The 27169-nt window shown below is 39.8% G+C and overlaps 1 protein-coding gene across 11 annotated transcripts in view; it reads right to left on the minus strand.

The window, feature by feature from the left end:
- STAU2 (staufen double-stranded RNA binding protein 2) overlaps positions 1-27169 on the minus strand; it is a 294210-nt gene that overhangs the window by 135043 nt on the left and 131998 nt on the right. For all 11 annotated transcript variants that reach the window (XM_058668740.1, XM_058668739.1, XM_058668734.1 and 8 more), the window contains one exon: positions 25462-25522. In XM_058668740.1, coding sequence (XP_058524723.1) covers positions 25462-25522 — 61 coding nt within the window. The remainder of the gene's footprint in view (positions 1-25461; positions 25523-27169) is intronic.

Consider the following 27169-nt stretch of genomic DNA (forward strand, 5'->3'; position numbering starts at 1 on the left):
CAGCGATCAATTCACCAAAAATTTTACCAAAATATACAAAGATCTTAAAGGCCTAAAGTGGCCACAGATTAAGACATCTCACAAAACAGAAAATGCCAGTCATGGGGCTCATTTGAAATGTTTCTGTTTAACAGATCTATGATTCTCTCATATGGGTTTGTGAACCCTTCAGCACCCAAAGCGTCCTAGAATGTCTTCATAGAACCCCAATGTCTACTGAAGAACTGCAGAGAAAGTCTTGAATTGGAGATCTCTTACAAGATCTGATCATATGTACAAATGAGCAAATTCAGGAGGATTTTGCCTTTTGATGTTCACCAATGTCATGATTTCTTTATCAGAGGTGGAAGAACATAAATGTTTATGAGTAGTAAGTTGTATCATGAGAATCAGAACAGCAGTGCTATCACACTGGACCAAATGGTTACTGTCAGTTCATAGGGAAGATTTTCTCTTCAGAATGAGTATGTAGGTATATCATGATCAAATGAATTTGTCAGTGTTTACACCAAAACTTGAAAATAATTCTTCCTGGTTCCATAAATCAGCTTGATTTTTTTTGTCACAATAATATTGAACTTGAAATTTGCTCATACGCAGCCCAATACTTAAAAATACTATAGCTCATTTCTGAAAGAGTGAATTTCTCACAATAAAAACTGTAATTATGAATTCTTAAAAAATTGAAATAGATGCTGCTAGTTTAAAGTAAGAACTCAAGAAAAATATGAACAACAATAACATAATTGATTTGTTGCAGAATGTCTTTTAAAAAGTTATTCAAGGGACCGGTGCGATGGCTCAATGGCTAAATCCTCAGCTTGCAAGCACCAGGATCCTATACGGGCACTAGTTCATATCCTGGCTGCTCCACTTCCCATCCAGCTCCCTGCTTGTGGCCTGGGAAAGCAGTAGAGGACAGCCCAATACCTCAGGATCCTGCACCCAAGTGGGAGACATGGAGGAAGTGCTAGTCTCTTGACTTTAGATCAGCTCAGCTCTTCCTACTACAGCCTTTTGTGGAGAAAACCAGCAATGGAAGAACTAATCTCTTTATCTGTCCTTCTCTCCATAAATCTGATCTGCCTTTCCAATAAAAAAAATAAATCTTTAAAAAAATTACTCAAGTAAAAACAGGTAGAATCCAAGGAAGATCAGTAAGCTAATTGATTATATTACATCAGTACCAGTACCAGCTTCCTGATTTTGATGACAGAACATACTAGGGTTGTGAGATGTTGAACAGTATACCATTTTTATAACTTCTCACAAACCTATTATTGCTATACTTTAAAAGTAAAAACAACAACCACCCAGGCCAGAAAAGTACTGCAAATACTTCTCTGAGACTCACCCTTATACACCAAGAACACAACTGACAGCAACTCTAATCTGGCTCTGGGCCTGAACGATACTGGTCTCTTAACATTTGCAATATGCCCTTCTGCCTGCATTTCATGCACAGTTCCTGGCTGCCTGGGATGCTGAGGCTCAAGGAGTCGGCCTCAAGGCTGGGACCCCTGCACCTTCCCAGGAAATGTGAAGTCAAGTATTAATTGTAAATACTCACAACCCCAAAATAAGTCCATTGCACCACTACAGTCGTGCTAACAGAAATCAGGAACAGGCCAGATCCATCCTTAGCAGGATCTTCAGCTGCTAGGCAGATGTTAGCTACAGAAGTTTCTCCTTTCTAGAGCTGGCTATTGACAGTCAACAGCTCAGGGTGGGAGTGGGGACTTGTATGAGTCCTATCACTTATCTCCTCACAAGGTATTCCAGCTGAGGCCCTACGATTCCTAGTTCTGTGTAACTGTTAAATATACAGTAGTTATAAAGTTAAAAAAAAAAATCACTACTGTCAAACTTGAAAGAAACTCAAGAAAAATTTAAAAAGGAAAAATGTTGGCTAAGAGCAAAACAGTGACAAAAATGAAACATAAATAATTTGTCAGGAGTTTCTTTCAAAGGTGAGCTTCAGAGTCATCTTGAAAGGCAAAATCAAAAAGAAAGAAAATTAAAGATTCATTCCTGAACAAATTTAAAAATGTATTCAAAGAACAACATGTATGGATAGTTAAACTTTTTTCTTATTCTCAGAGATAAAGACATTGATTTCATTCATTTATGGGTTATTACTCCTTTTTTGGCTATTTTTAACATAATGATGCATGTGAGGAATTATTAATTTGATGACTACTTGGGAACAAAGTTAGTGAGAAATAAGTTTTCCACAAGATAGTACAGGCTTTTGGTGAGCAGTACTGTGACAGAAAGTACATTGCAGTCTGGTCATGTCCCACATCAGGTTCAGCTCCGGGGCAGAAAGATGCCTGGTAGGAGGCTTTGACACAGGAGGCTTTGAGAAAGAATTCGCAATCCTTTTTCTATTTACCTTATTATTTTTTATTACAAATCTTCTTTAACAAGAAAATGGATTCCAAAATTAAATCGCAAATCAAAAAATAGCTATGAGACAGAAATTTTCAATAGGTACCCAATGGTGCGTTAAGGATCGCGAATGGGTAGTGGGAGAGTAACATCTGTACATTTCAATGACATACTCTGATGTGCAGCTCTCTGGAGAGACAATCTAAATCTTCACTCAGAAATGAGAAGAGATCGACACCCCACTCTCCAGCCCCACCTCCACAAAACACTTAGGTCATGCTGAGCATATTTCTATGACTGGAAGCAAAGATATAATTACAGGCTAAAAATGAGGAAAATTTTTACAAAATAGACTTTACAAGAGCAGAATGGCTCACATGTGATTCAGCCTAAGTATAGCGTAGGTGGGTAATTGGGGAGTTCAGGCATTCCCAAGGAGTGCATTTACCTTTCAGCTTAACAATCAAGGTTTCACTTAGTTGGCTTACTTGGGAGAAATGTTTTCAAGGCTCAACATTTCTCTGTAAAGGCAGAATAGAACTATGAATATTGCTGCTGAGTAAGACAAAAACGCTGCAATGAAAACGATGTTTGAGAGCAGCTTATAAGCAGGATGACCCATCATTCATTTTTGGTTTGTGTAAATGCATTAACAATGTGGCTTAAAAAATAAAGACCACTCTTCTTAGTTATCTTTCTTCAGGGAAAAAATCCCATTAGTGACTGAAAAATGCATGCCTCAAGTACTGTGTGACCTATCAACTGACCCCTCAGCAGGAATAAAAGCACACTGAGCAGTCTACAGAAGCCCCACTTCAGCACAGAATTCACCTGCCAGGATGCCGAGCATCTCCTCCTGCTCCACACCCTCAAACAACTCACAAGGCAGTAATTGCAACTGTTGCAAAAGCACCATTTTTCTGAGATCTCCAGTTGCTCCATATGCCTTGCTTTTGTTAGCTCAGTAACTCTCACAGTAGGAACCATGATTATCTCAACTTCACCTCTGCAGACCCTGATGCATACCGAGGTGATTAATGCAATTCACTCAAACTCACAGCCAGAGAAGTGGTGAGTGTTGGCATCTGTACCTAGGAGTCTGGCTTGTAGAGCTGAGTATTCCCAACTTTTCAAAATTACTTTTTTTCCAAAATTACCTTTTAAAAATTGTTTAGAAATTAATTTTTGTAAGAACAAAAGGAACAATTGAGCAAGACAGAAACTTTAGACAAAGAATACTTATACTTGTAGCAGCAAAAACAGAGTGAGGACTCCCTTCCTGTCTAAGTGGTATGAGCTCCCCCTTTCCAGTTTGTCTGACATGGTGGCTAGTCAGAAAAGGCCTCCTAGTGGCACCAGTAGAGACCATGCAGGGGATCTGGGCAGTAAGGAAAGGCCCCTCCCCACTCCCTGCTACAGTGGTGTCAGGAGAGGAGCTGAGGGAAGTCAGGATAGCTGGAACGAGGTCATTCCCACAGGAGGCTCAGAATGCCCACTTCATCTGACAGTAACAAGGAACTCCCCTAACCAGCGGTGTCAATGGATGCAGAAAAGCGAAATTAGATTTATATCTGCATCTGGCAGAAACGATGTGACACCCCTCACTTTACCTGCCAGAGCAATCTGTGTCTGTCCGTCTGGCTCTCTCTCTTTTTATTCTCTGTTTCACATACCCCAAACAAAGAACCCAGAAGACTTACATGAGATTCAAGTTTCATAATATGAGCAGTCCAGGTCTCAATTTTTAAAAATCACTAGTTAATATATAAGAACTATAAATACCACATACTGAAATTTTTTTTAAAAATCAAGATGCCAATAGCGAAACAATAGAAGTGTTAGGAAAATTTAACAAAAACTTTAAAGTATCCATGATAAAAATGCTTCAGTGAGCAGGCACAAACAAGCTTACATAGTGGGGAAAAAAGAAGATCTTAGCAAATAAGAAGTCTTAGAAAAGAAAAAGAAAACCAATTTTAGGTCACCCACCCCCATTTGGATCTACCACATGGGATGGAAGAAGCCCAAATCCTGCCTTGCAGGATCCAAGGTCATCGGAACAACAACCAGGAGCACTGAGCGGTCTGCAGAAACAGAAGAACAGGAAACTTCCTTCGGAACTAGGGAGAGGAGCTTCTCTGGTCCTTGCCTGGTTCCGACTTTGGGTCCCCACCCTCTTTCGTAATGACCATCAGAATTGCTCCAGAAATCCCTCAAAACAAACAAAAGAACAAACCAAAAAAAAAAATAGAATAGATAGAGAACAACAAGGAAAGCTTAGAAACAGACAGGAAACGGTCAGCGGGGATGCACTTATAACTCACTGGGTGGGACACAAAGAATAGTTACTCCTCACTGGAGTATTGAAGATTTCTCTGCACACCCCTCCTAAAACTGTTCACCTAAACTGTTGACATATGTCTTGTTAGAGTTATAGAGTTAGAATACCCGAAAAACAGCCAGGTTCAGCAAAATCATGCTTCAACGCTATGAACTGCTAAATACTAAAATTAAAATAGACATGAGACAGCTGAATAGTAATCTATACCCATTTTAAGGTGTATAGAGCCCGGTTGTATATAAACTAATAATTGAAATGTCAATGTAGAAGTCACAGGATGTGGCTCAGAACTTGCATTCTTTTTTTTTTTCTCTCTTTTAACACATTGGTTACTCAATACCATGTCAATTAATTCCATAACGTTATAAATTGTTACTGATGTTATGTCGGGGATTTTAATTGATAGGGATGATACTCTGCCAGCTCTACCTTCAGACCAGAGATGGTCTCCCCAAGAAACCGTTGAACTTATCTGGACAATAAGATGCTGGACTCTATGCTTGATAGATGCTTGCAATGAAAGAATCTCAACTGAATTTGAACTGTGGTAATGCAATCCACCATGGGGGGGGGGGGCTGGGGAGGGAAACCCAGTGCCTATAAAACTGTGTCACATAATGCAATGTAATCAATAAAAAAACAATTAAAACAGATAAACAAAACAAAAAAGCACAATGGATAAGTTCAGTAGCAGAATAGAAGAAAGAGGAAAGAACCAGTGATGTAGAAGTTAGAAAGCCAACAATTACTATCAGAACAGAGGAAATAGAATGAAAAAAAAACAGCATTAAGAACTAAAAGATCTGATTATCTCCATTCTTGGGAAGGAGAAAAGAGGGTGGGTTTGAAAAGGTACTCCAAGAAACAACGCCTGAAAATTCCTCAAACTAGTAAGAGACATAAACTTCCAGATTTAAGACGCTGAGCAAATTCCAAACAAGATAAACACAAAGAAGTCTACACTAGGACATCATAACTAAACTTCTGAACATGAAATACAAAGAAAAAAATCTTCAAAGAAGTAGGAGTAAGACAAAATGTAACCTTAGGGGAATGTTTATTTCAAATGACAACCACAGAAGCCAAAAGGGAGCAGCAAACTGTTTATAAGGTGCTGATCAAGTAAAGGACCATCAACCAGAGTTCTATATTTTAGGGGAAAAAAGGTGGAAGGAAAAGAATATCAAAACATTCTCAGGTTGAAGAAAATTAAGATTTTCTTCTGTCAGACTAGGTTAACAGAATGAATCTGAATCCGTGGTATAGCAGGAAGAAAAAAATGCAAGCAAAAAAAAACAGGAGCAAATACAAAAGGATTTCTTTCACCTGTTAATGTTTTCCTAAATGTTTTCCAGATAACACAACAATTATGCTACTGTCTGATGTGGTTCTAAATATGTGTAGAGAAAACATACAATTGTACCATCAACAATGGAAGGAGGAAGATACAAACGGAGGGAAGGCTTCTATACTTCAATCAAATTCAAATCAAAACAGCAACATCAGCAAACAGCTAAGTTGGATACATTCGGTAGTCTCTCTTTACCCAGTTTCACTTTCCATGGTTTCAGTCTAAAAAAATTACAAACATAAACAACGTCAACAATCTAAGCTGTGCGCCGTCTGAGGAGTGACGATAAATTGCACTGTCCTCTCTCTCCCACCACAGGTGCGAATCATCTACTTGTCCAGCGTATCCACACTGTTATATATCATCTGCTCTGCGTCACCTAGTAGCTAGCTCCGATGGCTGTGGATTCACAACACATAACCCTTATTTTACTGAACAATGGCTCAAGGAAAGAGAAGTCATGCAAAGGAGATAACCAAATGATAATCTAATTATATTTTCAAAGTAGTGAAGTAGCCTACTGGAAGGAAGAAAAGGCAGAACAAAAAAATAATTAATTAAACGGCAGAGTTAAGCCTTAACATAACAATAATTACAATAAGTGTATAAAGGATCTAAATATAAAAGATACTGGCAGAGTGGGATTAAAAACATCGCCCATAAAACCTCAGATAGAGGAAAGTTAAAGATAAACCTATCACACAGAAAGCAAAAGGATCTACTTCCAAATAAGGAGATGAAGAGATTCCCCAACAAAAATCATAATCAGCAAAAAAAAGTTTTAAAAACTTTAAGCCTCTGGAAACTGTGCCAAGGACATGTGAGTGGTCTTTGTCCCAAGTTTTTTAGGGAGTTATCTAAATCCTTGAAAAATATCTCTGTTATTTCTGGTGGACTATGTGAACCATACCAGATATGCTAGCAAACTCATTCATGTTGAGCTCCTGAAGAGTTTATGCTAATGAGATGACTCAAGATGGGAACATGACTGGGTCAAAAGACCAAACATTATACTAGACGATTGAGATCTGGGGCCACATGACATCAGCATGACTGCCAAGGACTATAGATTGTTATCAATTTCATGGGCCAATGATGACAGCATAACGAAACTCCAATAAAAACTCTGACAACTCTGGAAGCCCAAAGGAGCTTTCCTGGTTGGCATGCTCTGTGCTGCAGTACCACATCACTCACATCAACATGCCAGAAAGGCAACACGCCCTGAATCCACAGGAAGTGCACATGGAAAGATTCACATTTGGACCATCACAGATCTCATTCTACTCCTCTGTTCTTTTGGCTGTTTCTGATTTACATCTTTTTGTGATTCTGCCATCTTAAAAAAAAAGTAACACTTGTAATTTTGTGTGTCACCCTAGAAACTCCTCAAATCTCATGTGGTAGCAGGAACACATGAATGTGTAGCCAGTTGTTCAGAATTAAGGGTGAGGGGAAAGCATCGTATAAGTAGGTTAAGCCATTGCCTGGGATACTTGCATTTCACAGCAGAGAGCTAATTCTAGCCCCACTGCCCTACTTCTAATCCATCCCCCTGCTAATATCCCTGGGAAAGCAGCAGAGGATGGCCAAGTACTTGGGCACTTGCTACACATGAGGAAGAGACAGCATGGAGTTCCTAAAGTTGGCATAAGCCTGGCCCAAACCCGGCTGCTGTGGCTATTTTGGGAGTGAAACAGTGGATGGAAGATCTGTTTTTCTCCTCCTTTTTCTTCCTCCCACTCTCTGATGTTCTGCCTTTCAAATAAAAAAAAAACAAGTAAATACTAATAATTAGAAGAAAGAAGATGAGAAGGAGAAATAAACATTTGGCTTCGGAAACCTCCAAGCTTGCTGTTGTTACCAGCAGTTGATAGCAGTACTACAGAGGAATGTTCCCTTAACTGACAACAATCAGCCTAACTCCATATCTCACATCAGAAGACACTGCATACTTTTTCAAGAAAACCTAATGAATCTCAGTGGAAATATTGAGAACTTAAACCATTTGAGTCACAACTCTGCCACTCTTCCCCTACTGTGGCTAAGAAGATGAGGCTCTCTTTTTCTTCAATCTGCCATCAAACAATCTGGAAAAAGTAATTGTCAAAAGTTTTAGCTCTCCCAGTTCCAAACTGCAGATGCCAAATACTACTGTATGTCGCTAAGCAGTTAGTGCAATCTCTCCCTCCATGCAACTGTCACTCAGACAATAAACGTCCCACAGCGACACGGAGCCTGACAACAGTCAGGCACTGACACTGCTCCCTCTGACATGAAGGTGGATTCATGTTAGAAAACATAAGCCAAGAACAGCAGAGACTACCTCCTCAACGGAGTACACCTTGATCAAAAAGCAGAAGCATCACCTCAAGCGAAGTGGGCCATTGTGCCAAATCTTCACTTGGGAGTGGTGGCTCACAGTTCATAAAAACTCTCCAAAGACACTGGCTTTATGTTTGACAGAAAATGTAGGCAAGTTGAAGCCTCTGGGCATTCCTGGAAACATGCAGATTTTGGTGGAGGATAATTTATGCCTTATAAAAAAAACCAGAACAGGGCCCCGCACAGTGGCCTAGCAGCTAAAGTCCTTGCCTTAAACAAGTCCTGGTGGATCCCATTTGGGTGCTGGTTCTAACCACAGGGGCCCCATTTCTCATCCAGCTCCCTGCTTGTGGTCTTGGAAAGAAGTCAAGTATGGCCCAAAACCTTGGTACCAGGCACATGTGCGTGAGAGCCCCAAAAGAAAATCCTGGCTCCTGGCTTTGAATCGGCTCAGCTCTGGCCACTGCAGTCATTTGGGGAGTGAATCATTGGATGGAAGATCTTCCTCTCTGTCTCTCCTCCTCTCTGTATATCTGACTTTCCAATAAAAGTAAATAAATCTTTAAAACAGAGAGAGAGAGAAAACAATCAATTAGCAATTAATAGAGCCTGAGTGTCAGGTACAATAGTAACAACAGCAGAAAGTTTAACAAAGATCAGAAACAATTAGCGAAAGTCACTAAACTCACTGTCATCCCCTGTGATGAGCATGCTCAAAAACGCAGTGTGGCCCAGGCATTCGACATAGTGGTAGACAGGAGGCTTGGAATATGTGCACTTTATACCAGAGTTCTGGCTCTTCTCCCCATTCTAATTTCCTGCTGATGCACACCCTGGGGGTCGCAGGTGGTGCCCCAAGTGGTCAAACCCTTACCATCCAGTAGGAGACTCAGATTGAAATCTCAACTCTTTGCTTTGTCTCTGCCCAAGTCCAGCTATGTTGGCATTTGGAAAATGAACCAAATTTGAAGCTTGCTCTCTTTTCTCTCTGTCTCCCAAACAAATTAAAATAATAATAATTATAATAAACAATAAAAAGGGTGTGTCCTCTGGGAGCAATATCATAGGCTTCCCACTGTAAAACAACCATAACAAAAAACTTCACAAAGTAGCATAACCAAGTCATCATTCAAATAAACAGCACTAAAAGCAAAGCCATAAAAAGAAATGAGAGAGTGAGGGACAGAGGGGGACCAAGAAAGATACAGAGAGGGAGAGAGAGAGAGAGAAAGAGAGAGAGAGACTCCGTGAAATAAAAAAAAAAAAAACTTTCTACTAAAAAGACTCTTAAGAGGAAGAAAACAAGGCCCAGTGCCATAGCCTAGTAGCTAAGTCCTCGCCTTGCACACGCCATGATCAAATATGGGTGCCAGTTCATGTCTTGGCTGTCCCACTTCCCATCCAGATCCCTGCTTGTGGTCTGGGAAAGCAGCAGAGGACAGCCCAAAGCCTTGGGATTCTGCACCCATATGTGAGACCCAGAAGAAGCTCCTGGCTCCTGGCTTCGGATTGGCTCAGCTCTGGCTGTGGCAGCCACTTGGGGAATGAACTAGTGGACAGAAGATCTTTCTTTCTCTCCTTCTCTTTGTGTAACTGCCTTTCCAATAAAAATAAATACTTTTTTTTAAAAAAGGAAGAAAATATAAACTATATCTTGTGATGCCAGCATATCCAAGCATTATTTTAACCTTTGCAGCACAATGCAGTGGGCACTGTTTCTTGTCTCACTTTCTAGGAGAACTAGAGAGTACTGGTGTAATTCGGTTGCTAAAAGCCAAGAAGAGTAGGGTTGTTTGCTGTGACTAGCACAGCTCAGCCTGATCTGGATAAGACAGGAGGGAGCTAGAGGAATGAAATGTGCAGCTTTCATGCTGGCTCTTTGTAGGGTTACCAGAGGGACTGGCTTCTCTCCATGCTGGACCAGGGTACAGACAAGTGCACAACATACTTTAGATGCCTGACTGGCTGCTGAGGAAGGAGGAGACAGAGCAGCTTGCTGCTACAGAGCAGCAGTACTTCAGACACCAAGGGCAGAGTAAGACTCCAAAGTGCTGAAAAGGGAACAAACCTCTCAAAGAAATTATGTGCAGTGGCCCAGAAAAGTTCTATCTTTTCATAAAAGGGTTTCAAAACCCCCATAATCTTATGCAATTTTATTGCTGAGGGTCTTTCCCAGTACAAGGCTAGTCCAGAAAAACTCCCAATCTGTGGCTGGGAGAATTTTTTGTTTTGTTTTGCTTTGTTTTCATTCTTTTTTTTGCAAATGTGTACTTCCCAACACAAAGTTATAAGACACATAAACAGGGAAACATATTCCAAAGAAATAAGTCTTCAGAAACCAACCCCAAAGAAACGGAAGCATGCGATCTTCAACAAGGTACCAACACTAAAAAAACTGGGGAAATGAATTTAACAAATGGTGTGGCAAAAATAGGACAGACACAAGCAGAAGAGTAAAATCAAGTCCTTATGCCATACATACAAAGGAACCCAAACTAGATTAAGCCTAAACATAAGAACTGAGATTATAAAAATCTCAGTCATGAAAATGACTTCTTAGTCATAACCACAGAAATACAGGTAATAAAAGCAAAAACAGATAATAAACCAAAAAAAAAAAAACACAATTCTGCACAACAAAGGAAACAACAAACTGAAAATGCAATGGGAGAAAATATTTGTCAACAAACATCTGAAAAGAGGTTAACCTATAAAACATATAAATAATCCCTATAATTTAAAAGTAATAAATCAATTTAAAATGGGCAAAGCTTATATATTTCTCCAAAGAAATGGCCAACAACTATATGAAAAGACACTCACTAAGTACTAATTACAAGAAAATGCAACTTATTACAATAAGGTGTTAGTTTATACCTAGTAAAATGATCATTAAAAAAATAATAGAGGGGCCCAGCACAGTAGCCTAGTGACTAAAATCCTCACCGGGATCCCATATGGGCACTGGTTCATGCCCCACCTGCTCCACCTCCATTCCAGCTCCCTGCTTATGGCCTAGAAAAGCAATGGAGGACGGCCCAAAGCCTTGGGACCCTCACCCGTTGCCAGACCCAGAGGAAGCCCCTGCTCCTAGCTTGGGATCAGCTCAGCTCTGGCCATTGCAGTCACTTGGGGAGTGAACCAGAAGATGGAAGATCTTTCTCTCTCTCTCTTCTCGGTATATCTGACTTTCTAATAAGAATAACTAAATCTTTTTAAAAAGTGTTGACAGGATGTAGAGATATTTTTAAAACTGTATATAGTAATTAAGAAAATTACGTAGTCAAAACGAAAAGCAGTATGAAGTTCCTCAAAAAAATTAAAACTAGAACTACCACGTATCTGAAATCTTACTCCACAGTATCTAAAAAGAATTGAAAGTAAGATCCTAAAAGATACTTGGCACTGCGATGCTTACGGTGGCCTTACAATAGCAACAGGTTAAAAAAAAAATCTATAGGTCAAGCGATGTATGGAAAGCTAGATAAACAAAATGTGGTAACTCCACACAATAGGATATTATTCTGACAAAAAAAGGAGAGGTCTGGCACTGTGGTGCAGTAGGTAAATCTGTCACCTGTTGACATCCTACATGAGCACTGGTTCTAGTCCTGCCTGCTTTACTTCCAGTACAACTACATGTTAAGGGCCTGGGAAAGCAGTGGGGAATGGCCCAAGTCCTTGAGCCCTTGCAGCCTGGTGGGAGACCTGAGAGAAGTGCCTGGCTCCTGGCTTCCGTCTGGCCCTTGCAGCCATGTGGGGAATGAAGAGGTCGATGGAAGATCCCCCTCTCCCTATAACTGCCTTCAAATAAATACAATGTATCTTATAGAAAAAAAGGAAGAAAATCTCTTCCATATCCCAAAACATTCTCCAATGCTGTACCAAAATTCCACCTCAACTTCTCATCAGTTTTGAATCCACTCACGTAATGAAAGAGTTTGGTTCCTTTTGTTTGTTTGCTTGCTTGCTTGTTTATTTTTCTTTTTCTTTTTGGCAGGGGTAGGGGTGGGAACAGCTGAAGAAAAAGAAATCCTATCACATGATGGCACATGTCAGATGGATGAACCCTGAGGACTTCATGCAAAGTGAGGTACGTCCAGTTACAGATCAACAAATACTGTATCATTCCACTTACAGGAAGAATCTAAATTGGTCAGGTTCATAGAATGGGAAAGTAGAATGTAGGTTGCCGTGGGCTAGGAGGAGGCGGAAATGAGAAGTTGCCGCTCCGTGGGTAAAGTTACAGTCACACAAGATGAGAAAGTTCTAGACATATGCTATACCTCATTGTGTTTTTAGTTAATAGTGTTCTGCTTCATTTAAAAATTTCCTGGGAGTATATCTCGTTGTTTTTAAAATTGGTTTTTTTTTTTCATTTTATCTTAATTGAAAGACAGAGAAGGAGAGACAGAGAAAAAGAGATCTTCCATTCACTCCTCAGAAGGCCATAACAGGGCTGGGTCAGACTGAAGTCAGGAACCAGGAGCTTCTTCAGTGTTTCCCACATGAGTGCAGGGCCCCAAGACTTGAGCCATCCTCTGCTGCTTTCCCAGGCCATAGCAGGGAGCTGGATTAGAAGTGGAGCAGCCAGGATTTTAACTGGCACCCATATGGGATGCTGGCACCATCGGCAGAAGCTTAGCTTAGTTTTTTTTTTTCTATCACAGCAAAAAATACATATGATTAACTTTTTGAAGTGGAAAATTAAAAATAATAATAAGCCTGACAAACTATAGTAACAAAACATGACAAAATAAAGATCACAATAGTAACAGCAGTGGTAAATGCACTAGTCTGGGATGTAGCTATCTGGTTTGAGATGCAGCAGCAAATATAGCCTCTTGGCTGGTTTCTTTCTTTTTTTTTAATCTGTAATACGAGTTAGAGTAGAGGAGCTTGAAAACCTCTTACAGTTCTAGTAGTCCATGAATCATCTTAACACAAACCAGAAGGCTTAGAATAAAAGCATATGCTTGAATAACATCACTCAAAAAAAGCCAGTAGAGTGTTTCTTTCTAAAAAGATTTATTTTATTTTTATTATTAGAGTCAGATATACAGAGGAGAGGTAGACAGGAATATCTTCCGTCAGATGGTTCACTCCCCAAGCAGCCACAACAGCTGGAGCTGAGCCGATCCAAAGTCAGGAGCTTAGAGCTTCCTCGGGGTCTCCAACACAGGTTCAGGGTCCCAAGGCTTTCAGCCATCCCTGACTGCTTTCCCAGGCCACAGCCAGGGAGCTGGATGGAAAGCAGGGCCGCCAGGATTAGAACCAGCGCCCATATGGAATCCTGGTACATGCAAAGTGAGGAATTTAGCCACCAGGCTACAGCACCAGGCCCTATAAAGTATTTCTAAAATTGGACTATTACTGAAGCTTTTTAAGTTTTAAGAAAAAAAAATCAAGCAATGCACTTGTCTGTTCCACTCATGTAATAATAGTTAAAACAAACATTTAACATAGTTTCTCAGCCATTTCGGGTTTTTGCACGACCCACCCAAATATCATTCTGGTATCTGGAACAATAGTTTACACAATTTCCATGTTATAAAACATCCTAAATGCTTACTCAAAAGTATTCTGGTACACAATTATTACAACATCGCTTTAAAAAGGTGCAATTTCAATGGACTCTTTTAAAACATGGGCTTTTTCTTCCCCTTAATGACCAGCAAGTGAGATTGCATAGACATAAGTTTATTGTGTAGGGGCAAATGCACATAACATGGATTTAAAACACACAAGTTCAAGCTTTAACTACCCTCAAGTAAACGGGTGTCTTTGGACACATTATAAAATCACTTCAGCTTCAATTTTCATGTCTGCAAAATGCAAAGCTGGATATTCTCCAAGCCCTTCATATGCACAACTCCATATATTGTTTTTTCTATGCACACAATATTTCAGGGATCTTTCAGTCAGATTTCACTTATAAAAGTATTAATAAATCACATCTTTCAAAGATTGTCAACCTGAGATGGAGAAGATTCTAAGATAGGAATTCAAATAAAATTCTAACCTAAACTAAAGAAATCTACTAAGAATAAAAATTTTATTCTGTTTTGGAAATATCAGTAATCCATCCATTACTCTCTTTAGTCAAGCAGCACTGAGTGGTAAACTATAAATCTCAGTGATAATTAAATAAGTAGCATTCTCTTTCAAACAAGCTTGGAAGTTGTTAATCGATATACATTATAAATTGTGATCATGGACCATATAACAACATTGTGATCTCCAGAAAGCACAGACTGTGGTGGTCTCATGGGACTTTTAACCATTCAGTGACACTGAAGCCATCTTAGTTGTTAGTACAACCTGTAACATCAACACAAGAACAAACTCAACAAATTGCTCAGACTCTCCACTGTTAAGCAACATATGAATTATTTAAAAGATTATCAGTACAATGAGGAAAAAGAAAATACACTATTTGTTTTGTCCAAATACTAAACATTAGCAATGCTAGGGACTACAGTCAGGACTATCTTTTATATATAAAAACATATCTCTTAAATTAAATTTATTTTATTATTTTATGATATAATTCGATAGGCTCAAAAATTCTTTTAAAAAAATGTACGGTGTTCAGCAGTGGGGTTGGGGCAAAAGGAGCCCCCTGCAGTGTGGTGGCTGCATGGGGGGTTGGGCCAAGTCAGGCCAGACCCAATGCTTGGGACTCAGGCCAAGGACACTGCCGCCATGTGGTAACCGATTCCTAGGCGATTCCAGGCCCAAGAGATTTCTTCCCTCAGGGTAAGTACACCATGAGGGAAACTTGGAAACTCGATTAAGGCCTTGACTCTGCCCTACTGCTATCATCTTGTAGAAGCAAGAGTTTGGGGTTTGCCCACCGGGTTGGGGCAAAAGCAGCTCCCTGAAGTGTGGTGGCTGCTGGGGGTGCCTGAGCAACGCCAGACCCAATGCTGGGAACTCAGGCCAAAGTCACTGCAGCCACGAGGTGACTGAGTCCTAGGCTTTGGGTGGCCAGTGCACCTATTTGATGCCAGGCTCTGCCTGCTGGCCACCTAGTTGCGAGCTCTGGGGTTTTTGGGTATGTAATTGCTGCCTAGGGACACCCATGGATGAGGCCAGTGTGAGTGTAGGTGAGGGATGAATTCTGGGTGATTCCCAGCAACAGGGTCATGGATCTTGCTGGCAAGCGTGGGGACTGAGACCTAGTGGTTTTGAGGGGAGAGTCCATAAGATCTATTGGGGCCACACTGATTCACCAGCCCACATGGGAATCCTAAGATGGACTGTTAGCATAGAGCATCACTGACTGCCACACACCAGTCCACATGAAAGCTATGGTTGAGGGCCTGTCTGGCAGTCAGTCCCTGAATGAGTGGTGGAGCAGCGGATGGGTCACACTTGGCAGGGTCAAGACACTAACCAGCACATGAGAGAACCAGGTCCAGGGGTAGATTCTGTGGGGGAAGTGTGGGCACAACCCTGTGGAAATACAAGTCTCGATGGTTAGCTCACGAGTTGTGGCAGTGATGGGCTGGGTTAGGTGTGACCATGGCACCTGCCATCACTCACAGGTAAAGGAACCAACAACAGTCTGGGCAGGTCAAGGCAACAACACCAAAAGTGCATCCTAAAACAGGATGTGGGGTGCGCCAAGCTGCAACTGGAAGAAGACAGAATGGGCAGGGCCGAGCAAACCTCAACTCATAAGCAAGAACAGAAATCAGGATGGGAGCACAGGTCATGTCAAGTTAGGCTCTTGCACCTACTGGTCTGCATGAGCCAGGGATACTAGGCCACAGCATCGAAGGCAGAGGCTGAGACAGGTGAGGGGCTAAGCCAACTGGATCAGGGCACCCACTGGCACCCGCATAATCTAGAGCTGGGAATAGGCCTGGGTGGGGAGCTTATGAGAGTACACCCTTGCTAGGTTGGGGTTCCCATGGGAGAATGCAGGGGCCAGAGTGGGGACTGTGTTCTGGTCTGGATATGGCTGCAATCTCCCTTGGCACAAGTGTGAACTGGGGCCGGGCATACTGATCCAGGCTAGACTCCAGCACCATCTGGTGCTCATGAGAACCTGGATAGATGTAGGATGGACTAGGCTAGGTCTCTGCCCCTACTGAGCCATGTGTGAGCTGTGTCTGGGTATGGACAAGCCTTGGCTGGGCTGAATCATCCAACTGCAAGAAACGGAATGGACTGAAGGCCAGCAAGGAAAAGCCACTGTTCCTGCCAGCACAGGGGGTGGACTAAGTAGGACACACCGGTATACACAAGATCCGGCATAGGGAAAGGTTCTGATGGAGGAGCTTGGGAAACTCCTCTGTCAGGACACAGTCCCTGCAGGTGAGCACAAGAACCACAATAGGGAGCAACCCAGACCAGGCAAGAGAAACACCCACTGGCATACATTTGACACAGCTCCCAATGGTTTGTGTGAGGGCTGAGTATGAAGTGGGCAGGATCAGGCTGGACTGCAACAACCATTGGTTCGTGTGGAAGACAGGGCTGGAAATAGAACTGACCCAACAATTGCAACGACCAGCATATGCATAAACTGACTGGGGCGTCAGATGGTGCTGGACCCTGTACTTGCAAGCACACACAAGAATTAGGTCGGCGATCACCTCAGACGAAGTTTCTTTGGAGATCCCTCCAACTGAACTGCTGATCTCAGAACCCCAATCCTGAAGAGACTATGTCAGCCAGTGGATTCTGAATAGAATTCAAAGTGCTTGGAATGGCAAGATTGGCAGCATTCAGAACTGGTGAACTATCAAAACTGCTTGAGCAGGACCCTCGGAGCATGCCTCACATCAGGGACCTGGGATGGGTGGGAGGCAGGGTGGGGCTTCTCCCTTTGTTTCTCCCCTGACCCCAGATACAGAAAAAAAAAATGATATTAGTGTGGAAACAATGGTCTGTCTTATCCACTTTCCTGTAACCCTTGACTCTTTGTGCCCTAATCAACTATGTAAGATTATTAAAATAAAAAAAAAAATTTTTAATGTATTACTTCTTTCAGAGGCAGAGAAGTAGGCAAACACTGAGCTCCTATCTGCTGGATCACTCCCCCAACTCCCGCAATACCTACAACAGCAAGGGCCGGGTCAGGCAAACTCAGGAAGCAGAAACTGCATCAGCGTATGCCTGTTGCGGGGAGCCCCAAGCCGGGACGGGGCGGCCGTCAGCCGTCTGTGGCGGCAGATGAGATTCTCTCACTCCTTCCCCTAACTCTCCTCTCTCTCCTTTGGACTTTCCTTTCTCTGTAACGCTGACTTTCAAATAAATAAGCAAACCTCTTTTAACAAAAAATGGTCTGGTAAAGAATGAATTCAAAAGGAAAAATGGTACAGGATAATTGTGATGAACACAATAGAAAACTCAAACTTAGACATAATTCATGTAAATTCCTTAGTATGTAATAACAGTGAATAATATAACATGAATAAAATTGGATTCACACCTTTAATATAAATCCCAATAGGTTAAAGATTTATAAATTTTAATTAAACTGTAACAGCCCCAGAAAATAGCTTTATGGAAAGAGAATTATCAATCACTTCAAGAATGCTATAAAACAAAAACTATTTAAAAGATCACTTAAATACAACAAAGAAGAAGTTTATAAAAAGTTGAATTAAAAAGTTCTTGAACTACATGTATGCATATATATATATAAGATTTATTTATTTTTACCGAAAGGCAGATATACAGAGAGGAGGAAAGACAGAAAGACCTTCCTTCCGCTGGTTTACTCCCCAAACAGCAGCAATGTCCAGAGCTGAGCTGATCTGAAACCAGGAGCCAGGAGCCTCTTCCAGGTCTACCATATGGGTGCAGGGTCCCAAGGCTTTGGGCCACCCTTGACTGCCTTCCAAGGGCACAAGCAGGGACCTGGATGGTAAGTAGAATAGCCAGGACATGTAGCAGTGCCAATATGGGATCCTGGTGCATACAAGGCTTGGAGTTTAGACAACGGGCTATCATGCCAGGTCTACAAGTACATTTTTAATATCACACAAATTTCATTAATTGTTTGAAGACCTATCATATGTATATACACAATAGGTACCCAAACATAAGTTATCTCTATGAAAGTCAGGATAAAGATTGTTCAAACAAGGGAAAAACTACAGACTTATTTCTTCTTTTTTTTTTTTGCATTTTGATTTTCCTCATTCAAAATCTAAGTAAAAAGAATAAAGTTAAAATAAAGAACACTATAGGATAATGGACTCTGACCTAACTTCTAACTTTCTTCAAGAACAAAATCAAAGACAAAATAAAGTGACACAAGCTTTCTGTAGCTGGAGATACGAAAGACTATTCATCTATGGAAAGGTCTTTCCTACTGAAAAAATCTGAACTCCTTTTCTACTCAAAGGTGGATTCTCAGAAAGTGTCTAAACGTGAGTTTTACCCATAAAGTGTCTCATTATGCAAATGCAAATACTCCATGATCTGAAACATGGCATACTTACAGTTCCAAGTATTTCAGCTAAGACATATTAAAATCAAAACAAAACTCTGAAAGTCTCCAAAATGTGAACCAATAAGGATAAATGATAAATTATTTTGGAATATTCACAGAATGCATGAAACATAATACGTAACAAAATAAAATAATCTTTAATTACAATGCTAGCAGCAGAACATTCTAAAACAATACATGGCATGATGCTGTTTTTCTTAAGATTAAAAAAAGGCAAAACTAAGCAAAAACTGTCAGATTCATATTTACTAATAAAGTTGTAACAAAATTCATATTTACTTAATAAAGCTGTAACAGAACATGGAGCAACTGCATACAAAACCCAGAGGGAGCAGGTACCTATATTAGGGGAGGCATGGTAAGCAAGCGAGCGAAAGGGCAGGGGTGACTACACTGGTATGTCCTACTTCTTAAACTGGTGCTGGGTTTGCAGGCACGTATTATCATGCTTCATAACTGGTACAGGCACACTGTGTATCATGTACTAGTTATTTGTTTTTCTTTTAAAAACAGGACAGGTTAACATTTTTGTGCAAAATGTTATCTGAGAAAACTCCATCCTTCCAAATAAAAACAAATGAGTAATTACGAGCATTACCCTTATTTTCTCTTTACACTCACACAATCTGTTTGATAACAGAAAACTTCTTAACTTTCAAGTTCTGACAGACATTTGTTAACATTACTATGATCTGATAATACTTTTGAAAATACTAACTTTTAAATACTATTTATCCTCACACACCTCTTGGAATAAACATATCTAGGCTTATAAACCCTTACAAAGAACAAAACTTAAGGCAGACAAAAAAACTAAGCATTTCCTCTTCTTGCTAAAAAAAAAAAAAAAGTCAGAAAAGGTTTCCCGAGAGCTATCAGACTATAGATAACTCTACGGCCTGATATACGAAACTTATACTTAAATTCAGAGTATATATTTCAGGCTAAAGTTTGTGTATCTGTGCTGTAAGTATACTTGAATTCTTTCTGATTATAAAATTAGTATATGCATGTTCTGTATGGCAAATCAATCTCTTCATTTTTAAAAACTGTTTTACTTACACTTTCAGAAGAAATGGGCCTCAGCTTTTCAATCTCATGATGCACAGCCTTCACAAAGACAGAACTATCTCACAGTCCTTCCAGCAAACAGGTCAATATCTGTTTCCTCAACAGGGGGATTGGCTTTTTTTTAAGATTTATTTATTATTTTTTATTGGGAAGTCAGATTTACAGAGAGAAAGGGGGACAGAGAGAAGGATCTTCTGTCCACTAGTTCACTCCCCAAGTGGTTACAAAGGCCGGAGCTGATCCGATCCAAAGCCAGGAGCCAGAAGCTTCTTCTAGGTTCACCACACACGTCCATGGTCCCAAGACTTTGGACCATTCTCTACTGCCTTCCCAGGTCACAAGCAGGGAGTTGGATGGGAAGTGGAGCAGCTGGGACACAAACCAGTGCCCATGTGGCATCCCAGTGGATGCAAATCAAGGATTTTAGTCACTAGACTATCACGCTGGGCCCTGGGTGGAATTATTTTTAAATCCCTAAAAATTTTTATAGATCAAAATTATGTAACATTGATTTATAGTCTGAGCTTTCATTATTTATTGTCTCGTCTTTTAAAATGTTTCCTTAATGCCTTTGGCCATTTTCCTAGTATGGTACTAAGAGAGCTTAAAAACTGAACTGCATGTCTTCATAGTAATCTAATTGCTATCTATGCTGCAATTTATGCTTTGTGTTGTCATTGCACTTTCTATTTTCTTATACTGTTCCCTGAACTTTTCTTAGTTTTGTGTATCTCTAAAGACCTTTTTCTTAATAGTTCCATCTTCTGCTCTTAAACACACTCTCACAGTGCGACAAATATATCATTCATATGGTTAGCTTTCTAAATCACAAAAACTTTTCTGAGAATATTTCAAGAAAATGTGCTATCTCTGCTACTGTGATTAAGGACTTGCCTTCTAATTTCAGAGTACTTCTCAATAAATAAGTATGCCTTTAAATACAGACTCAACTGCTGTGGCTAAAACAGAAGCAAGCTTAACATCACCTCTAATTTTCCTAGATTCAGTGGATAAGAAAAGTCTGTCATAATGATTTTCTTTAAATTTTTTTTTTTTTTACTTAAAGTCAGATTTACAGAAAGAGAGAAGGAGAAATAGAGAGATCTTCCATCTGCCAGTTCACTCCCCAAATGGTCACAATGGCCAAAGTTGAGCTGATCCAGGAGCCTCCTTGGACTTCCCATGTGGGTGCAGGGTCTCAAGGGGTTGAGCCATCCTCCACTGGCCTCCCAGTCCACAAGCAGGGAGCTGGATGTGAAGTGGAACAGCAGAACATAAACCAGTGCCCATATGGGATACTGGTGCCTAGAGGTGGGGACCAGTTAGTTGAGCAATTGCACTGGTCCCACAGAGATTTTTAAAAAGCTATTCAACTTCTCACTAATCTCACATGGCCACCAATATAAAAATGCGTGTCTTTCTGGAATATCCGGACCTTTCTTTGCTCAACAGAGGAGAAACATTTCCCATGTGCAATCACAGATGGACAGCAATGAGGATATTCCTGTTGCCACTGCTCCTGACCACAGCACCAAACAGCCCTCTGCTGATGGGATCCAACTTTGTTCAAAAGCAACCAGTCTGCTCAGCACAAAAACCCTTCAGTCCCCTAAATAGATCACTACAAACCCCCACACGCTTACATTTGCAACAGAGTATTTATGCCCACACAAATCATTAACCTATTTAAATGTAAAGATGATCACTTAGATCTATTGATATAAATTTAAACTTGTATTAAAACTCAAGTGTTCTAACTATTTGTATTGTCTCATTACAAGAGGTTTCTGTTATGGAACACTCAAAAAACTATTTGTTCAGGGAACTTTATCAGAACACTATTTTAAGAAAGAATATATTAATTTACATTAATTTATTATCTAAAAATACAGCCCTCACACCACTCTCCTTAAAAAAAGAAAATGAGTAGATGCTGTATGTGGGAGAGGTGCAGGTACTCTATCCCAGGGGATATCACTGGGATACCATGTTGAACGACACGTGCAGATGACACAAACAGTAATACTTTCGGCTGGTCAACTAAAACCCTGAAAAGGTCAGCAACTATTCTATCCTATCATGAAAGCATTTGTCTTGGGTCATCTCTAATGAACCTAGAAAAGCCAGTGTATTTCACAGGGGCTAAATAAAACTTTTTAAAAGGTTAGCGGAAAAACATTTATGTGAAAAAATAATCTTTTAGTGGGTGGATTCGGCACATACCAGTGAATATCTTTGAGCTTATTCCAATTTCAAACTAAGCTAGAGTTCACCTTTAAGAAACAATGAAATTGTTTTTAAGTGAAACCCTGTATTAATAAGAAACATGGAATGTGAGTATGAAAAGATATTATCAACTCAACTGTATCTAAATATTTCACAAAGTTTTCCATGAGCCGTCAGTAGATCTTTAAAATGCATAATCTTTTAAAAAACTTGTTAGTCATTCATCTGTAAAAGCCTAGCTTTTTATGTGTATGCCAAGCATAAAATCGCCCCATGCTAAATTTAACACAAACCCTCACATTACAGAGTTATGTGTTCTTGTACTTCAAAATAATTATGACAGTGACTCAAAGGATAAAAACACAGAATAGTCTACTTTCTGCTGTGTTTCAGTACAATGAAGAAAGCCTGAGAAACACGAAAAAATTAGGTCCATATTTTAAATCTGCAGGCAATCAAGGCAGTAAAATAAATTGAGGAACTAGGCTATGTAATCATAATCACTTGCAAAACCATTTAAACTATTTTTTAGTGGTAATTGATAGCAGTTTCTTATGACTGTAATCATTTAAAAAATATCTTCCACTTGAAAAATTAAATGCACATGTACATTAACTTTTTCTTGGTCTACTTATTTTAGGTGTTAACTAAACTAGATTAGAATTCTCTTCTTTCTTCTTTCCAATTCTGGATTCTCTTATTTTAACTGTTGTACTTACAGTTTCAAGTTGATTTTGTACTACTTATCCAAATGAGGGTTGCCTAAGGAATGTAATCTACAAAATTACAATTCTGAAGCAATGCAAATCTTAACAAACAAAAACAGACTGAATAGAATCACTTCATGATGATACTGCTTTTCACAAAGTAGTAAGCCATGTCTTGAGATGACGTTCCAGGACAGCTAAGAATTCTACAAATGTTACATAACTGAAGTCTCTCAATAGTATAAACTGGCATGTATAATTCTTAACAGAGAACCTGGAAGAGTAACACGTAGAATGACTTGTGCCTGATCAGAAAATATGTCAGCAAGACAGACAGTGCTGGCAATCGCACATTCCTGTCCTCCTCATTTAATTCCTTCCTGAGAGAAACCCACTCTAACCCACTACCCACAAGATTTCCATGGAAAACTCTTTGGTGGACAGAAATCACTCAGAGCTGAGGTCTAAATGTCACCATAATGTATGAATTTAAGTTAATTATCAGGTAATTGATTTACCACCTTGGTGACCAATTCCTAAGCAGAAAACAACTTCTACAGTATTTAAGCAGCTTTAAGCTGACTCCAGGGAGTTCCATGGTGAGAGCTGGCTGCTGAGAAATGAAACAGTAGATTTTGGAGCTTTGATCCTCTTTGTCAATAGGAAGTAGCATCACTCTGTGTTCATTCGGAAAACCATTTATGTAATTTTCCTTTCTCTCAGTTGAATGAGGAGACATTTTTATTTCAAATTTTCATATTGAATTATTGTAGATCACAGAAATTCCTAAAGTGTTACAGATTGGTTAAATTTTAAGCTAGTTACAAACAACTGTAGCGCAGCTAACTTACGTTTAAGGAAAATATTTTTATACATTGATACAGGAGTTTATTACTTAAACTCCTTGGCCTCTCTGTGATAATCCTTTCCACACCTGCAAAGGAGTTCCAGTATCCTTTTAGTATGTGAGAAAAAAAAGAAGAAAATTTAAAAATAAGATAAGATGAGAGAAAGAAAGGAAGAAAGAAAGAAAGGAAGAAAGAAAGAAAGCAAAGCAAGAAATATATAATGTTAAGGGTCAAAATACTGATGTTTACTGACAGGGCTTGCAGGTTACCTATAACGTGATTTCATGTTAAAACTGTCTATCCCAATTATCTGACTTTCAAACACAGAATGCCCACATTCTTCAGAAAAAAAAATAGTTCAGGGCAAAATGTAACTCAATAAGAATAAACTATACATTCTTTGGGTATGCAAAAAACATCTGACAGATAAAAAGTATAAGACGAGAATTCCTGGCAAGCCTACACAGAATTCTATCATTTTTGCAAAAGAAGTGAAGCTGACAAGCATGGAAGGAAATCAGTGTTTATTAGGTTCAGGCACTGTGGTACTTTGCACAGAGTGATAAGTAATTTAATGTTTCTTACACTCTTTTACTAAGTCATTATCAACCAAAACATTCAAACAGTAACCAAACGAAACACAAACTCTAAGAATTCCATCTTCTCCTTGGGCTGTGTGCTAAGCCCATCACATTCATCACCCCGTGTATATAATCCAAATGCTCCGAGGTACATTAAATGATTGCCAGAAAGTAATCCAAAATACCATTACCTCACAGAAATGTTCTTTTCAAAAGGCTAGCCTTAATGATTCAAAATGCAATTCTTGTGACCATGCTTTGGTAAGAATTTATTAATAATTTCATTAATATTTATATCAAGAGATGAGTTGATAATACCATGGACAAAGGATCTTTCTTTTTGACAATTTGCAGATTTAAGTGTTTTCAGTATAAAGAAGTGCCAATAAACAGAGACAGTTTTAAAACTGAGATATCCTGAGTATTTTCAGTGGCTGAATGTTTTCATTTGTTGGTTTACAGCAAAATGGTCACTTCAGTGAAAATATGGACTTTTTAACAGGAGGTGGAAAAGATGTTAAAGAAAAATATCTATACATCCAATGCAAAAGTATCTTGAGCATATATATTTGATTTAAAAAGCTATCTAAAGTTGATTTTGAAACATACGATAGGCATTATAAACTAGGACAAGACTGTGAACAACTTTATACTTATATTTCTGCCATTTCACTGACTTTATGAAATACTAAAAATTGTAATGACTCAGAAAAACATATAAAACACTTATGGCAATGTTAAATTAAATATCAGAACAAAAATTTTTAGCTAATTATATAAAATTAGCTGTGTACATAAAGAATTAGAACTGTGAGAACAACTGCTTTGAGAGCATAATCAGCTTATAGATATCTGTTGTTTAACACAATCTATAAGCCAGAGTAATGTTATTTTAATATACGGCAACCTAAAACAAACATACATACAATATCAACACTTTGTGTGTTATATGGTACTCTGAAATGGCTTAACTGTGGTAAGGGTGCCTGCGTTTTAGTATTCCAGTTATTCTGACTCCCCTGTACCCCACACAACATTTAAAACAGCATCTGGAAGCCAATGGGACTAATCAGTACCCAGAGACAGCTGGCTACTGAACCACTGATTTGAATACCAAATGCAGATAATACAAAAATGCAAACTTACTGTTATTTGCTGGTTCAGGAAACCCAGGTTTCGGACCACTCCATCCTTTGTTTTCTCCTGTCTGCGAGATTAAACAGAAATTGTTTAAAACCAGAGAAATATGCTTACTCAAACGAAAAAGAAACTTGATTCATCTACCTGACTCATCAACTAAGCCATAGTAAGCCTTTTTACTTTAGTAACTGTGGATTTCAATCAACAGGTAACAAAAAATTTATCCAACAGCATGCCTAGTATCAAAATTTCTCATCCTTCCATTCTTCAACTTACTTTTCATTATTTGAAAGGCTGGATAGAGACATAGAAATAAATAACTTCCATCCCTTGGTTCACTTCCCAAAACACCTGCAAGTGCCAGGGCTGGGCCAGGATCAAAAACAGTAGCTGAGAACTCCATTCAAGTCTCCTTTGCATGTTGCTGGCTCCTATACTTCAGTCATCAACTGCTGCCTCACAAGATATGCGGTAACAAGAAGATGGCATCAGAAATAGACCCAGGATTCAGACCTAGTCACCACAACATGAAATAAGGATGCTCCATCGAGAGGCATCTTTTTCCTTCTCTAAGATTTATTTTTTACTTATCTGAAAGGCAGAATGACAAAGAAAGAGGGAGAGATACAGAGAGCAAAAGACAGAGATCTTTGTGCTGGTTCTCTCCCCAAACAGCCACAACTGAGGCGGTACCATTCCAAAGCCAAAATCCTGGACCTTCTTCTTGGTCTCCCATGTGGCTTTATGAGCCCAAACACTTGGGAAACCTACTACTACTTTCCCAGACCATGGCAGGGAGCTGGGTCATAAGTGACACAACCAGGCCTTGAAATAAGGTGCTGGGTTTATCCACTACACCATTATGCCAGTCCCCTCTAAGAAATCACCACAGAATATTAACACAGGGAGGAGCCGGGACAAGTGCAAGGTAATTATCAACAAGAAAGCATCTCCTGGAAAGGAGAACTCCAGCAGGCAACAAGCACAGCTTCTCTTCCAAATCTCTTTTTCTGTACCTTAGTTTCAATTCAAAACCTTGATCACTTAATTTCTATAAATATTTTTCACTGAGTTTCAGTTCTTTGATCCCCTTGATTTTTCTCAGCTCATCATACTATTTACAGCTTGCCTCAATGAGTTCCATGTCAGTCTCCTTTAAGTTTTCAGCTATTTACCCTCTGGGGCTTCTACAGACCCATCTTGAAAACCCTTAAACATAGGCCAAACAACCTGCCTTGTTTGCTTCTGAATTGAAGATTTAACAGGTCGTGTAACCTTACAAACTGACACTGCTAAAATCTGTAGCTTTTCACCCCTTCTTAATGATCAGTTTTTATCTGTAATGTGGTCCTCATAGAAGACATTCTGGACATAGAAATGGCCTGGCCACACAGCACCCATGGGTGTGTCCAAGAGCTGGATGGGATGCAGGCTGAAGCAGAGGCTGGCATGTGTAAAAACAAGCTGGAGACAGGCCTGGTGGGGGATATTGGGGGTCGTGCTGACTAGGCCACAGCACCTGCTAGTAAGCATAAGGACTGGATCTGTGGCAGGCTACCTGGGCAGGGCCACAGAACCCATGGGTTCATCTGAGAGATCTGAGAGATCTGAGATGGGAGTGGAACTGACCAGGCAACTGTATCCACCAGAATGTGCTTTGGCTGTTGCAGGTAACAGACTGAGTGAATGGTCTGGCATTGGCAGTCAAGTCTGA

This window comes from Ochotona princeps, chromosome 9 (assembly GCF_030435755.1).
Source record: "Ochotona princeps isolate mOchPri1 chromosome 9, mOchPri1.hap1, whole genome shotgun sequence".
Lineage (NCBI taxonomy): Eukaryota > Metazoa > Chordata > Mammalia > Lagomorpha > Ochotonidae > Ochotona > Ochotona princeps.